At 35.6% G+C, this 13397-nt stretch overlaps 1 protein-coding gene across 2 annotated transcripts in view; it reads right to left on the reverse strand.

The window, feature by feature from the left end:
- Positions 1–7029: 7029 nt before the first annotated feature.
- ple (tyrosine hydroxylase ple) overlaps positions 7030–13397 on the reverse strand; it is a 245422-nt gene continuing 239054 nt past the window's right edge. For both annotated transcript variants that reach the window (XM_090383463.1, XM_090383464.1), the window contains exon 13: positions 7030–7683. In XM_090383463.1, coding sequence (XP_090239589.1) covers positions 7515–7683 — 169 coding nt within the window. In that variant the 3' untranslated portion in view covers positions 7030–7514. The remainder of the gene's footprint in view (positions 7684–13397) is intronic.

Genomic DNA, 13397 nt, shown 5'->3' on the forward strand with positions numbered 1-13397 from the left:
TGCATATATATGGTCGATCACCGTTTCGCGGACCCACTGGAACTGGTATACGGAACCCCAATTTGGGGAAACGCTGGTGTACAGCAATAGTTAACCTTTCTGCAGTAGCGATCCACTGATAATACTGTTTTTATGATTATAGAAATAAACAACCTTTATTTTATTTTTGTTTATTTTAATTACAACCATCTTCCAAACGTTGAAAATATTAATTGGATGAAATGTTATTTTTTATTTTTCTGTGGTTTTATTTGGATTTTAATTTTTAAATAGCTTGCCCAATTTCATATTAGGATGATTCGAGACCCATATATTGAAAAATACTGTGTTCACTATTTTATTCTTTTTATACATCGTCAATCGCAACACTGTTTATTAATAGTCCCACTGTGTCTGACTTTGGCCTCTCCATGTATCCAATTAATTTTTATACTTAAAAATAATAACTCTATTCTGGTTATTGCGATTGTTACTTTAATTTCGTTCACCAATGTTGATGTGAGAGTGTGAATCAGTAAGATAACTCCCTTTCTTGTTGTATAGGAACTAGCACATTTTGGCCTCAGCTGCCCTTGTGCCCTTAAACACCCATACCAATACCTTTCCTCTTATTACACGACTATAGTTCTGTATTTAGTGCACGAAAGTAGTCACTACTTCAAGAAACAAAACACTGAGTGCTCAGAATATCATTTTAATAACAACAGATTTACAATGGATATTTATTAATGCTAGAGTTTATATAATTCATAACAATTCAATAACTCATATATTAGACTAGCCGCCCTCTCTATGACAGTCTCCTGTGATGAGAGTATTATATATTTATGCTGGAAATCAGCTTTAGAAATTACCTTGTAACAATGGTTCTCAATAACTGCGCATAGTTTAATACTGTTCTATAGCAGTAAATGACACAAAAATTTACAGTACATCCACAGAAAACATTTGCATACCTGTTAGATTCAATAGCACTAGATGAGTTGTCATTGTTATTCCTATACATAGACATGTTCACAAGTACGGACACTAATTAAACATTTTCCTCCACTATATATGAACAGGCTTCCAATGTTTTGAACTTTGATTATTTAGTTTTCTTGTCTTTTGATGCAAGTTGGGCGATATGGGGTTTTCAGTGACCCAACCAGATAATGTAATAATTTCAGTATTTTATATCAAAAAACCGATGTTAGAATTATTCTGGTTGTGACCCTACTGGTTAGGCGCTGACTAGAAAAATTAAGCAAAACTGTCAATTACCCGTGGATTTTCACCTTTTGGAGGTACAATATATATATATATATACTCGTCTATCATAAAGAAATAAGGATCATACACTACAACTGTACTAATGTTAAGGTATAATTATCGTATCCCATGAAAGGTGGGATATGCATATATTAATTAATTTTAAGTTCTCGATTTCAATCATTGGTAACATCAGAGACACGATGCTATTTGGACTTATCATTGCTGATGTATTGAATATACTCATTAATGCTTTCACTCAGCCACAAAAATAAGTTTATATTTATTTGAACACTCGCTACTCTCTTGAAGTACCTGTGTCGTCTGATATTTCTCTTTACAAATGATAAAGTAACACAATATTGTTTGTGAATTCCCCATTTTCACATGGATTCAAATTTCTTTTCTACTCTGTGCAGAAGGGCAGCAAATTTAGTCACTGTTTGCTAGCCAAGAGGGAAGCGCAGAGGTTTCCCAAGCTTAAAATCCTATTTCAACTCTATAGTGTAATTTAAAAGCGTCTGTTTTCTTCTCCCCTAATTCCATGCACTGAACTTAGCTTGCCTGAAATTTCTGGCAATCGAATGATTTAATTTGCATTATTTTCTGCCAGTGGGTGCATCGACATAATTTTCCAGCTGGCACAATAGCAATGGCTAATAAACTTCCCATCAGTTTTCAGCGGCTTTCACACGCTGTGTAGGAAACTAATTCAGAGCTATCTGCAGAAGTTTCCCCTTTAGGATATGCGATACTTAGCTCACCATACTTACAGTTTCATTTCATATTATCGTGTCTGCACGAGTAGGTAGTACTGTGGTTATAATCACCGTCCTCCCCACACCGGATGGAAAAGGCTTGGGTTCGAATCTCGTCAATGATGCGAGGAACTTTTATGAGTTTTTTTTCATTCCGTGGCTGAGTTATTCTGTCTCAGGCGTGGGTAACAATGTTCCTCGTGGGTAAACTCGGATTTTTGTCTAAGTTGCTTATGCGCCTAAGAACGACAACACGTTATCCTCCACGAGATTCCGATGCAGAATATCAAATCGCTGTTACTGACGAGGATTGATCCTCAAATTGAGATCGTACTACTATGATAATTATACAACTTCACCTTACTCTCCAGCTGACCTGTACTTGCTATCATGAGGGGAAATTATGGAAACAATTTCTACAGAAAAAATGTTTTAGCCAGGTTTTCTATTGGGATAATTTTATACAGCTCATGTTTATAAATGATATAAAAGGATTTTTTTATTAGTCTTTTTACAAATTACGTATTTTATATATATTGTATATCCTTATACAATATATAAGAATAGTGTTATTGGTGTCCTTGGCTAACTTTGAAACGAATCAAATGTTTCATGTTTAATAGGAAGTGCATAGCAGAAGTAATGTGTATTGTGTACAACAAAAAAGTATATGTACGAAAACTGACATTGTCAAATGTAATTGTATAGGCCCTTATCACTTTTTTACGGAATCACCAGACTAGTCTACTCATTTTATGCTAGCTATAAACGAGGTTTATTTCCTCTACAGTTGAAGTTCCGTTCTCGCACCTCGCAACCACTTAGGTATGAATTTCTGTACTGCTTCATTGTCCTCATAATATTGGTCCCTTCTGATCTATCGATGGACTCAAACGTATTACGTTGCTAGCCGATTTGATAATTTGTCCTTTGGACAGAAAATCGACTATAATGCATCCATCAAATTGCTTTTGCAACTTAACCTTCTCAGACTACTTATTCGTGCGCTTGAAAGATCACATCTGTACGGCCGCCGTAGCCGAGTAGTCAGTTCGCGGGCACGTAAGTATACGTGCCTTGAGTGACCAGCGTTCAAGCCCGTGACTGCTGAATACGATGCTGTTTCTTGTATTCTGTCTATGTCGTGAACTCCTCTGACCGTTTGGTCGTCCCGGAGTATAAACAGAAAATTTATTTATTTTATTTATATTACAAAACTCTCATATCAGGGCCACTTGAGAACTAACTCATCCGCCTGTGTGTAATATGTCCTTAAATTGTGAATGTTTTCTGGTCGATTTGCCTGTTTTTTCTGGACGAAAAAAAAAAAAAAAGTTTCCTGGGGAGAGGGATGGCTGCCCACGCTTGAGAACGACTAACTCAGCTACTGAGTGACAAAAACCCATAACAATTCCAAGCGTCATAAACGGGGTTCGAACCCAGGCCTTTTTTCAAGGAGTGGGAGGACGGGGATTATAACTACCGTGCTATCCGCACCGGACTTGAAAGATCATTTTAGAGGCCAACACTTCGACAATAACAAAATGGTCCAGAAAGTCGTGCGTTGCTTGTTGCGTGTTTAATATAATGGACTTTTGCCGCAGCGAGATTTATGTACGTAGCGCTGGAAGAAATTCGTGGATCGTTTTGGTGATTCTGTAGGGAAAAAAAAAAAAAAACAAAATGATGGTACATGTGTTGTTATTGATGATATCTGTTTTCGTACATGTTACCTTTGTGTTACTATACAATAAATGTGCTAATTACTTTTGCTGCGACTCGCAGTTATGTTTTGTCTATCGAAAATTAAAGCAGAATAAAATCTGAAGTAAATATATTTGCAGAATTTCATTCAGAAAATCTGTTTGTCGTTGTCTCCAACTGTCAATACAAAATACTTCATAAAGAAACCAATACAGGTCTGTAATTTGCGTTATTATTATAATCACTTGCCCTCTGTTAGCAAAACCAGTTATGCGCTCCAAGCCATAATTCTGAGAGCAGTCAGGTTATCGTATATCACGTAATCACAAATATATAAAAGTGGACCTCCAGTTCTTAAAGACCAGGAGAACACCAAAGACAGCTGTATTCAAAATAGCTTTGAGGAGATACAGATATAGTAGGTTAGCAACTGCTCTGTTTTCCCCGCAAAAAACTGAAAAGGGTTGATTACACACCTTGTGGAACATTAAACTGAAATGTATGACTGAGCTCTGCTACAATGGGTCTTGCTCTCAGCACCTACTAATTTCAGCAAAACGTTATTGTGTGCAATAATACATAATAGAATATCTAAACAGAAGACACTTTCACTGCCAACTTCCTTTGCTGCGCAAGTCAATAAAATCGCATGTTTTTATTATAACTAATGTTAATCAGTTCTACATGTGCAATGATTTATTAAATGTATAAAATTGGCCATTATCTACTTATCTTACCAATTTTTAAAAAAACGATTTTAGCTGATGACAACGGGAGAGATGTGATACTCCCAACAGGTTGTTACAAGCGAATGTCTTCCCAGGTTAGAAATGAAAAATAAGGTAAATGGACCGAAAATGTCACTACTTTTAGTAATCGTTATAATTATGAGCTTAATATAAGAGTAATTTAAGAAGTAAACGTGTGATAAGTTTCTCTGTTTTCCTGAGATCAAAGTAATGTGAAAACAATAAGATTATTTTCGTGTAAAAATACAGTATTAAAACATTTACACAATACCATGTGACATCCATATAACAAATAAATCATTTGTTAAATTCGATAGTGAGGTATATTCTAGCCATATCTCTTACTAGATCTCAGGATATAAACGCAACAACAATCATTGAAATTATATAATGAACAGGGAAAATTTTATCGACCTTCTGTGCAGAGAAAACTGTAATCCACAAAAATGAAATTACGATATTCTGAGATTCTCCTTAAGAAAATAGCGCTTGATACTAGATTTTATTTCTTTTTTACGCGGACAAAAATTATAGCGACGTATTAACTAAATAAAAAAAGTGGCATTATTGCGTTCATGGTTGTATTCCGTCCCGTTATCTTGCGTATTAAGAAAATAAAAATCGTAGATGATTAAAAATCAGTTTTCAGTTTATATTCCAAGACAACCACATAGGGCCAGTAGAGTTTCCTAAAAGAACTTGGTTAACGAAACTGATAATCAGAATTGTAAAAGCGAAATCATGGGTTACAGCAATTGACTGAGAAGTTTATTCGGCCAAACAGCGCATATTGCAAACGCAAATCGTTGAGGCATCTTCCGTTCTTAACCTTTCCCTAAACCATCATGATCATTAAAGTTTCTTAATTTACGGAAAACAGCACGATAAAGGTGTCTAGTGATTTAGCCATTTCATTTTAAAATAACTCAACTACTATTAAGCTTTTACAATATTTAAAATATATTTTAATATATTAAAAATAATGAATTACTTGTTATATCTAATGTGTAACATTATATTATTATATATTAAATTTAATTAATTATTTATTAACTATTACCGAAAGTCAGGACAAGTCAATCACTGTTAGTTGTGGTCATGTTGAACGGTTTCTTTAATGCTTTCGTTTAGCATGTTTGTACATAACATAAGCATAAATATGTATAGTGGGGTTTTATTCAGTTTTCGGAAAGTTTCATCTATACACAACCACGGAAAACTTTCAGTAGCGTGGAAGTATCAGCGAGCGGAAGTAGACTTAATTTGTCGGTATATCAATCGAACTCAAGCTATGATATTATTAGGTTATGCAATGATAATAAAATTCCATGTTGTGTGCCTCTTATTGGTCTCTCCTAATCATGATTGAAAGCTATCGTTATTCATACTGTACGTCATGTAAATTTTGAAAGTGATTTTTTTTTTTTTTTTTTTTTTAATAAAGTTTGGATTCTGATGCTATCATATCACTTGTTTCGAAATTTTTCCTAACGTAGCCTGTTGTAATGAAACTGTTGTATACGATTATGTTGAGGATAATTTAGGTGCCGGCCCACCTAAGCTTCAACAACTTCGTTGTACGTGTATTTGTTGGCCTGCTATATTTAGAGAGCTTTATTTTTGACTACGAAATAATTTATTTACTGTATTATTCACAATATTCACTATTGGAACACCTTCTCTAGACATTTGTATATTCTTTTAAGTTGTGTTAAATTCATTGCCAAAGAGAAAATTCATTGATTAACAGTCTTCATATAAGGAATACCATCGTCACATTTATAAGGTATAAGATAATTGTGCCTTATGAATGATTCAAAAATCTCCACAGTTCAAAAGCCCTATGAATGATTCAAAAATCTCCACACAACGCAAGTTTGGTAGCGGAAAACTCGCTGCTTCCTAACGCTATTGAAAGTTTCAATATGGTGTACTGTATAACCGACAGTTGTTTGTTTTGTTTTTAAGTTGTCTTGACTTTTGGTCCTTACTGAATATTCAATATAAACTTATATCACCTTATGAAATAATTATGCAAAGTTCGGCAGCAGGCCTTAGAGTAGGTTCTGCTCGTGAACAAAGAAAGACCGCGTAAGATTCTGAAGCCTGAACTATTCAACTAGCTGCCTTACGCTTACAAAATATGTATGTAAGATTCGCTCTTATGAATGATTACAGCACTATCAATAATCCTACTTTGCTAATTACCATTCCGTTTGAGACTATCTTACAACCCGTTATTCTTGGCATTAGATGCTAAGCTGACAGTGAGCAAGGGTTAAGATGTATCCAAAGTTCTCTCTCTAAAAAAATAAAAAGCAAGGAGAAAAAAACTGGTGCCTCAAGGTCACTCGACAATTGGCTTCTCGCTCCGTAATAACGCTATGGCCAAGTGCCTTGAGGCGCCTGTTTTTTTTGTTTTTTTTTCTTCCTTTGCTACAGTTATTTTAAACAAATAAAGGTGTATAATGCATCCATGCAATATATTTTAAGCAGTGACAAATATCGATGTGCTTTAGAAATTCAAGTGATTTTTCAAAGTATAATGGATAAAATATGGTGGAAAGTAAAGGGAAATGGGGCTAAAAATTGTTTTATTTGGCGAGTCCTTGCCACTTTGAAAAGTAGGGACGGGAAAAAGCCTTATGAATGATTAAAAAAAAAACATAATATAGTAATTTGAAAATCGCCATTATGGTAATTTACTAAAGTGAGCTAATATGTCCCATGTGCAGCGATTTTCTGGCTTGAAGTAGTGTATGTATCCTCACATTATAGGGATCCGAGTTTCAAATACTTCGTTAATAACCAATTAAAGAGCATTGTCTGAAACGTGCTAATTACAACTAAGATTAACCTTTTATGTGGCTCTCAATGAAACTGCGAAAGTTATATGCTGACAAGAAAACATAATATCCATAATGACAGAAACCGTCGATATAATTTCTGAATGCGCTCAAGTCTCACGTCCCTAAGTGAAATCTAGGCAACCACGAACTCGCTACATATTCCACAAAGATCATCCATCGATATGTGATACGAGATCCCATATTCAGTGCACTTTCAGACGAGTTATTGCACTAGTGAGCCGGATTGTGTCTGTCTTTATGCTTTCCGCAAGTTCTTGAAGTTTATCCATGGAATCGAGCACGTGGACAGATTGCGTGAATGGATTGTAGTACACTTCGTAGGGCCGTGGAAGATATTTTGAGAGATACCTCCTGCAATAGATACAAAAATAGTTTTAAAGAACTTATATGTTATCAGTACCGCGATAAACTTAATCATCATTCTATGCATTTAGCTACAAACATATATTTTAATTTCATCGTTTGAGTTAATAAATTCAATCTTCAGGAATGTAAATGCTTGGCTGGTACACTATAGTTAAAAGAAAATCAACAGGCGGCTGAAGTCCATGCACCGGCTCCCCTCTTCTCTCTAATTCCGTATACCATTCGCCCACATAATTCGTGATACCGACTCCTGAAAAAGCGTTGTTGTTTTTAGGCCAACAGTTTTCCGATGACAAGGGGTATCGCTGTAGCGTGGGTGCGATGCGGAGCCATTGAATGACCTTGACCTGCCTGACGATTTGCTCATGACTATACCTCAAAAATGGTTGCAATTGCAGTTGGCTAAATAAACAGCGTCGTTATTAGGAAAATAAAATAACAGCGAGATCATTATTACACACTGGAGTGACTATGAGGGTTGGTCCGAACTTAATACCTCCCTCCTACTATTTTTCCCCCAAGAAGTACAATTCCAGTTAGAATATTTTTTTATGGAGGAGAGGAATTGATGCATTGAGTGGTCATTAGATACACATGCCTAATGGCGAGTAACACCTCCCTCATTCCCACAGAGCAGCCTCAAGTAGTCGGAGTATGGACCCCCACATGGATCCTTGTGTGCCTTTTATCTTTGCGAATCTCGAGGCTTCCCTCATTTCCGCAGTAATCTTTGTGTATAAGGTACTCTGCTAAGCCAGTCACGTACGTTGTGTATTGCCTGTGGTTAAGTGCATGTTCAGTTTCATGACTAGCCTTTTAGCAACCAGGAAGCCATGATGACTTGGAAGTTGGCCATCTTACTCCCGGTCTAGCCATGAGACGATGGGCCACTTTAATATCAAAACTCTGGCGGGATCGCTTTCAGTCCTGCCATAGCATGGAAGGGAGGACAGCCCGAAGAACAGGAAGTTGAAAGATAGTAAAAGGAGGAGGAACAGATATGAAAAACGGGATGAGAGGTAGAGCACGTATTCTCACCTCTGAGGACACTGGTCAGCAAAATAAAAAAAAATAAAAAAATCGAGGAACAGTCGGACGAAGGAAGGAAACAGAGTAAGAAGAGATGAAGGTCAGAGAAAATCTGGAGATTCAGCATTTGTTGGATCAACTGGCCTAGAATCAGTGCTTCAGGAGTCAAAACTTTCTTAAAGCTTTGCCTGTTGAAAACTGGCTCTTGCAGCAGTCTGTTGACTTTACCAATTTTCTCACACCACAACACGCTACTTTCCTCTTTATATACATAGGCGTAACGTTTTAATTTGTAAATCGTGTCTCTTTAGAAGTGAACATTAGAATTTTTTTTGTTTTGCTTCTCAAAGAAAAATTCTTTAATTTTATGATGGATTGTAATTATTACTATTTTTTTCAGTGATGATTCGTTTTACAGTTTTTAAATGCATTCATAAATTCGTTAAGCTCTCAAGATCGGGGTTCAAGCCCGTGACCACCAAATACGGAGGATGCGGAAAGGTCAGGGAATGACCACCGCATATCCACGGAGCAATATGGCCTTAGTTGCTAATGCTCCTAAAAACCAAATAACAACAACAACCCTCATGATCGTCTGTCAGCTCGTATATAACAGCTGAACTCCCAGTGGATGGGTTGTCACGGAATTTTATATTTAGATCTTTTAGAAAAATTTCTTGAGCCATCCATCCCAAATTTCATTAAAATCGAACTAATATAATTTCGGCATTTTTTCTAAAATTTCAAGTTATCTCTGTATATAAATGGAAGTATATTTTGGATGGTTGGAGATTACTCGATAAGGAAAAAGATCGACGCCAGATTTGTTGGGTATGTACTGTTAACCCTTGGGAAGAAAGATTTGTGATAATTTCTGAAATCTGTATATATAGAGGTTTCTATCGCACACTGAAAAACTGGTTACATGCTGAAACAGGTAAACAAAATTCATATAAATGTGTCATCTCTGAGCTGTTACTGAGCTATTAAATGCAGAAAAAATAATAATAATAAATTTAAAAAAGGCCACGGATAACTGAATGCTAAAAATTTTAAAAAATATATAAAATAATGAAAAAAAATAAGAATGCCTTGACACGTACCTAGTAAGATATTTATTTGCAACGCATGTGTTTAATTATTCTTATGTATTTATTATATTCATATTTTGACCATTCAGAACTCCATAGTCATTTCGTAAAATTCAAATAGCCATAGCCCTGCAACCGTTCAGAATCGAACACATGTTTATATGAACTTATTTTATTTCTTTTGGAACCTAGAATTAATCCTATGATTTTGTCGTGTAATTTAGAAACATCCGGTATAAATGAAAGTATGTTTGGGGCATTACTTGATAAGAAAAAGTTGGATCGACACTAAATATTGAAACTACTGTTGATTCCTAGGAAACTTTTAGGTCCAATTCCATTGCCTTTCTCCCCAAGAAACATTGCGATAAAGTCAAAAGAGCAGTTTCGATCAAACGTTTTTTAAATAACATTCTTTTGGATCTCTATACTAAATGTCAGGTCAATAGGTTAACCCACCCTCCCCCATTACAAAATCTACTTCATGGATATCCAACACGTTTTGACCATTAAGTGGTGAGGTTTTGGTATACACTCCTTGAATACGGAATGTAAATTAGGGTGTTATTTGATAATGGAACGTGCCCTTAAATGTAAGGCAATATATTACCCAACTTGTTAGTTTTTAAAAATAGTTAAGGGCTTTATAACCATCTACCACCTATATATGTAGGTTAGAATTGGTGTGGTATTTACTCAGCAGTCTTAGGGATTGTTCTATTCAACTATCGTATATTCGATACATTTTCAAGGATATATATATATATACACACACACACACACACACAGGTTGTTAAGTAACGCACACCAGCTGTTTTATTCGCTAAATATTGGATTTGAAACTAGGTCCCATGATCAGCAATGTCGTTTTCTCTACTACTGTGATTCTACGAAGAGTTTCTGCATACTGTATATGCTAAGTTTTGTAGTTATATTAATTAGTTAATTTATAGTTGTATTGATTAGTTTGTAGCTACATAAATTTAAGTAATTAAAAGCTAATTAAAGTTGCAAGAAGTTTGTTAAAATTGATGATTAATTTCTTGCTTTGAAAATATAAAATGAAGCTAAAACATTACTGGATGTTAAATATTGAATAATGTTTAACATCATTCGATGTACAGAAAAATGGCAGTTCAAGTATAACATTAAATTCGAGATTTTATATGTGTCCACAACTTATGAGCAGTGGCGTGATTGGACGCCCTGCAAACTCACGAGTAGCCTATCTGGAGAATGATACACTTGCTTTACCCATTCCATAGGAAGAAGCCACATGGCGCCTCCATAGCCAGGTGGGCAGGAGCAACAGTGCATAGCACACGCTTCTTGATTAGACCGGGAATCGAGCCCGTGACCACCAAATACGGAGGATGCGGAAAGGTCAGGGAATGACCACCACATATACCCGGAGCAATATGGCCTTAGTTACTAATGCTCCTAAAAACCAAATAACAAACAACAAACAGAAGCCATATACGATTAAGTCAAGATTCCGGGGGAGGTTTCATACACATAATGTATTTTAATCCACCTGCCGAGAAAGTCAAGTGCAACCACTCTTACACAACATCAGATTGAGTGGCGCACTGTCCTACATAAAGCGAAGAGATTCGGTGTTATCCCGATGAAAGACGACTGCTCTTACTCTGGCTCTTATCTCAAATTCTCTTGCAGCATCGATTATGTCTTGAAAGATGAAAAGTCCAGCAACCTTTGTAAATACCATACCATACCACACCAAACTGCCATGCCATCTTTGCACACCCTGAGCCTTTTCACACCAAACTGGAAAAAACCAGCAATCTAAAGAATGCATAATTACTCCATAATGTTCTCCAAACTATGGCCATGTTCATGCCAATCTAAAATAAAAATGATAGTGATAAAAAATACAAATTTCGCCCATGTGTCACCGCCTACTGCTAAAGATTGTTTGTTACATATCAAAAACGTGACTTTGAACGGCGAGAATTGTTTTTTTTTTTTTTTTTTTTTTTTTCAGAATTATCTCCACTACATCGGATGTTATTTTCACGAAACCTGCATTTGTTGAATCTTGTAAACATATATATATACACACACACACACACACACACAGTCTGTTGTTAAGTAGAAGACTATCAAAAGTTCAAGAAATTGATAGTCTTCCTGGTTTCTTGTCTGCAACGGTAACTGTTTGGGGCAGCTCTTTATTGTTCGTGCAGTCAGCAGCATTAACTCCAATTTCAGACTCCATCACTGTTTCACTTTTACTACTTATCCCCCCCCCCCCCACCACACACAAACCTCATGAGGGGCTACAAGTTTAGGCTTCCGCTGCACGCTTAGGAGCTGTCATTCAGCTGAAATTTAAAAAGAAACGCATTAGAAAAGTTTTTTAAATATTCTGCCGTTGACAGCTTTTTAATAAAATTTTTTAAAGAAATAAAAGATTTGTAAGCATTTTAAAATCCCCTAGATATTATATACCATGTTTAATAATAATAGAACGCCATTTCGCTTACTTAAATCTGTTTACTTTCGAAATCCCATTTCCATAAAGCCCAATTAAACTCCAGAATTATACACTGTCTAGTAATCATGCCTCTTGCTTATTATTTTTTAGATATAAAAGAATCTAGTAATCGTTGTATATTGACAATCCTCCCCTCCAAAGAACAGTGGTTCCTTCGGAATAACTACATTAGCATTTTTCCCAGTGTTCTCTACCTCTTTCTTCTTAATGTCTGTCTTGATTTTTGTAGTTATTAATATTTAGTCCATATAAATGAATACAGCGTTATCGTTTATTAGGAAATATTGTACTTTGCTATTGATTTTTTTTTAATTTTTGGTTTGATTCGTAGTTTCGCACTGAACTGGTTCGTTATGGAGTTATTTGATTTATTCGTCCCAACTTTCCCCGTGATGTTTTTCTCGAAAAGGTTTACTCAGCAATCTGAGGTAAGTCCTAGTAGCCTTTCACTTTTTAATATTAGATAATTAAAACAGGTAATTAATTAAGAATGAGGTTTTTAATCGCATATGAAAAAATTGTAATTGAGAGCTAACACATACGATCGAACATTTGTCTTTATGTCAATGTAGATTAATTTGCATTGATGTTATTGAACCTAACGGCCATGGTGGCAGTTTCGGAGTAATCCATTTGAGTTTATCAAAGGTGTAATGTGTTTCCAAGTCCGGTATTATTATCGTATTTGTCACATATGTTGTATTAGATGTAAATCGCGAAACAGCGGAAGTAAGAAGGGAATCTTTTTACTATCAGGATATGGTTTTTTCTTCTTAAAGGTGGACGTTCAGAATATTGCAGAATTCTTTTGGTTTTGCTTGCGGTGTTGTCATATTTATTTGACTTTAGATGTATCAGCAACTAAATCTGGGCGTGCATCGGCGTTTTGAACTGGCGATAATTACGTTGCTATTAGTGGCACAATGAGCATGCACGCATTGCAGTTGCATACGGTAATTGCTAGTACTGTATTTTGTGATTTATTCTTCCAATTTACATTCACAGAGACAGCATGTGGCCTCCTTAGAATAAGAAAAGCAGGATGTAGAAAGTATGCGTAC

Source organism: Mastigoproctus giganteus, chromosome 10 (genome assembly GCF_048544385.1).
Source record: "Mastigoproctus giganteus isolate SK-2022 chromosome 10, ASM4854438v1, whole genome shotgun sequence".
NCBI classification, from domain to species: domain Eukaryota; kingdom Metazoa; phylum Arthropoda; class Arachnida; order Uropygi; family Thelyphonidae; genus Mastigoproctus; species Mastigoproctus giganteus.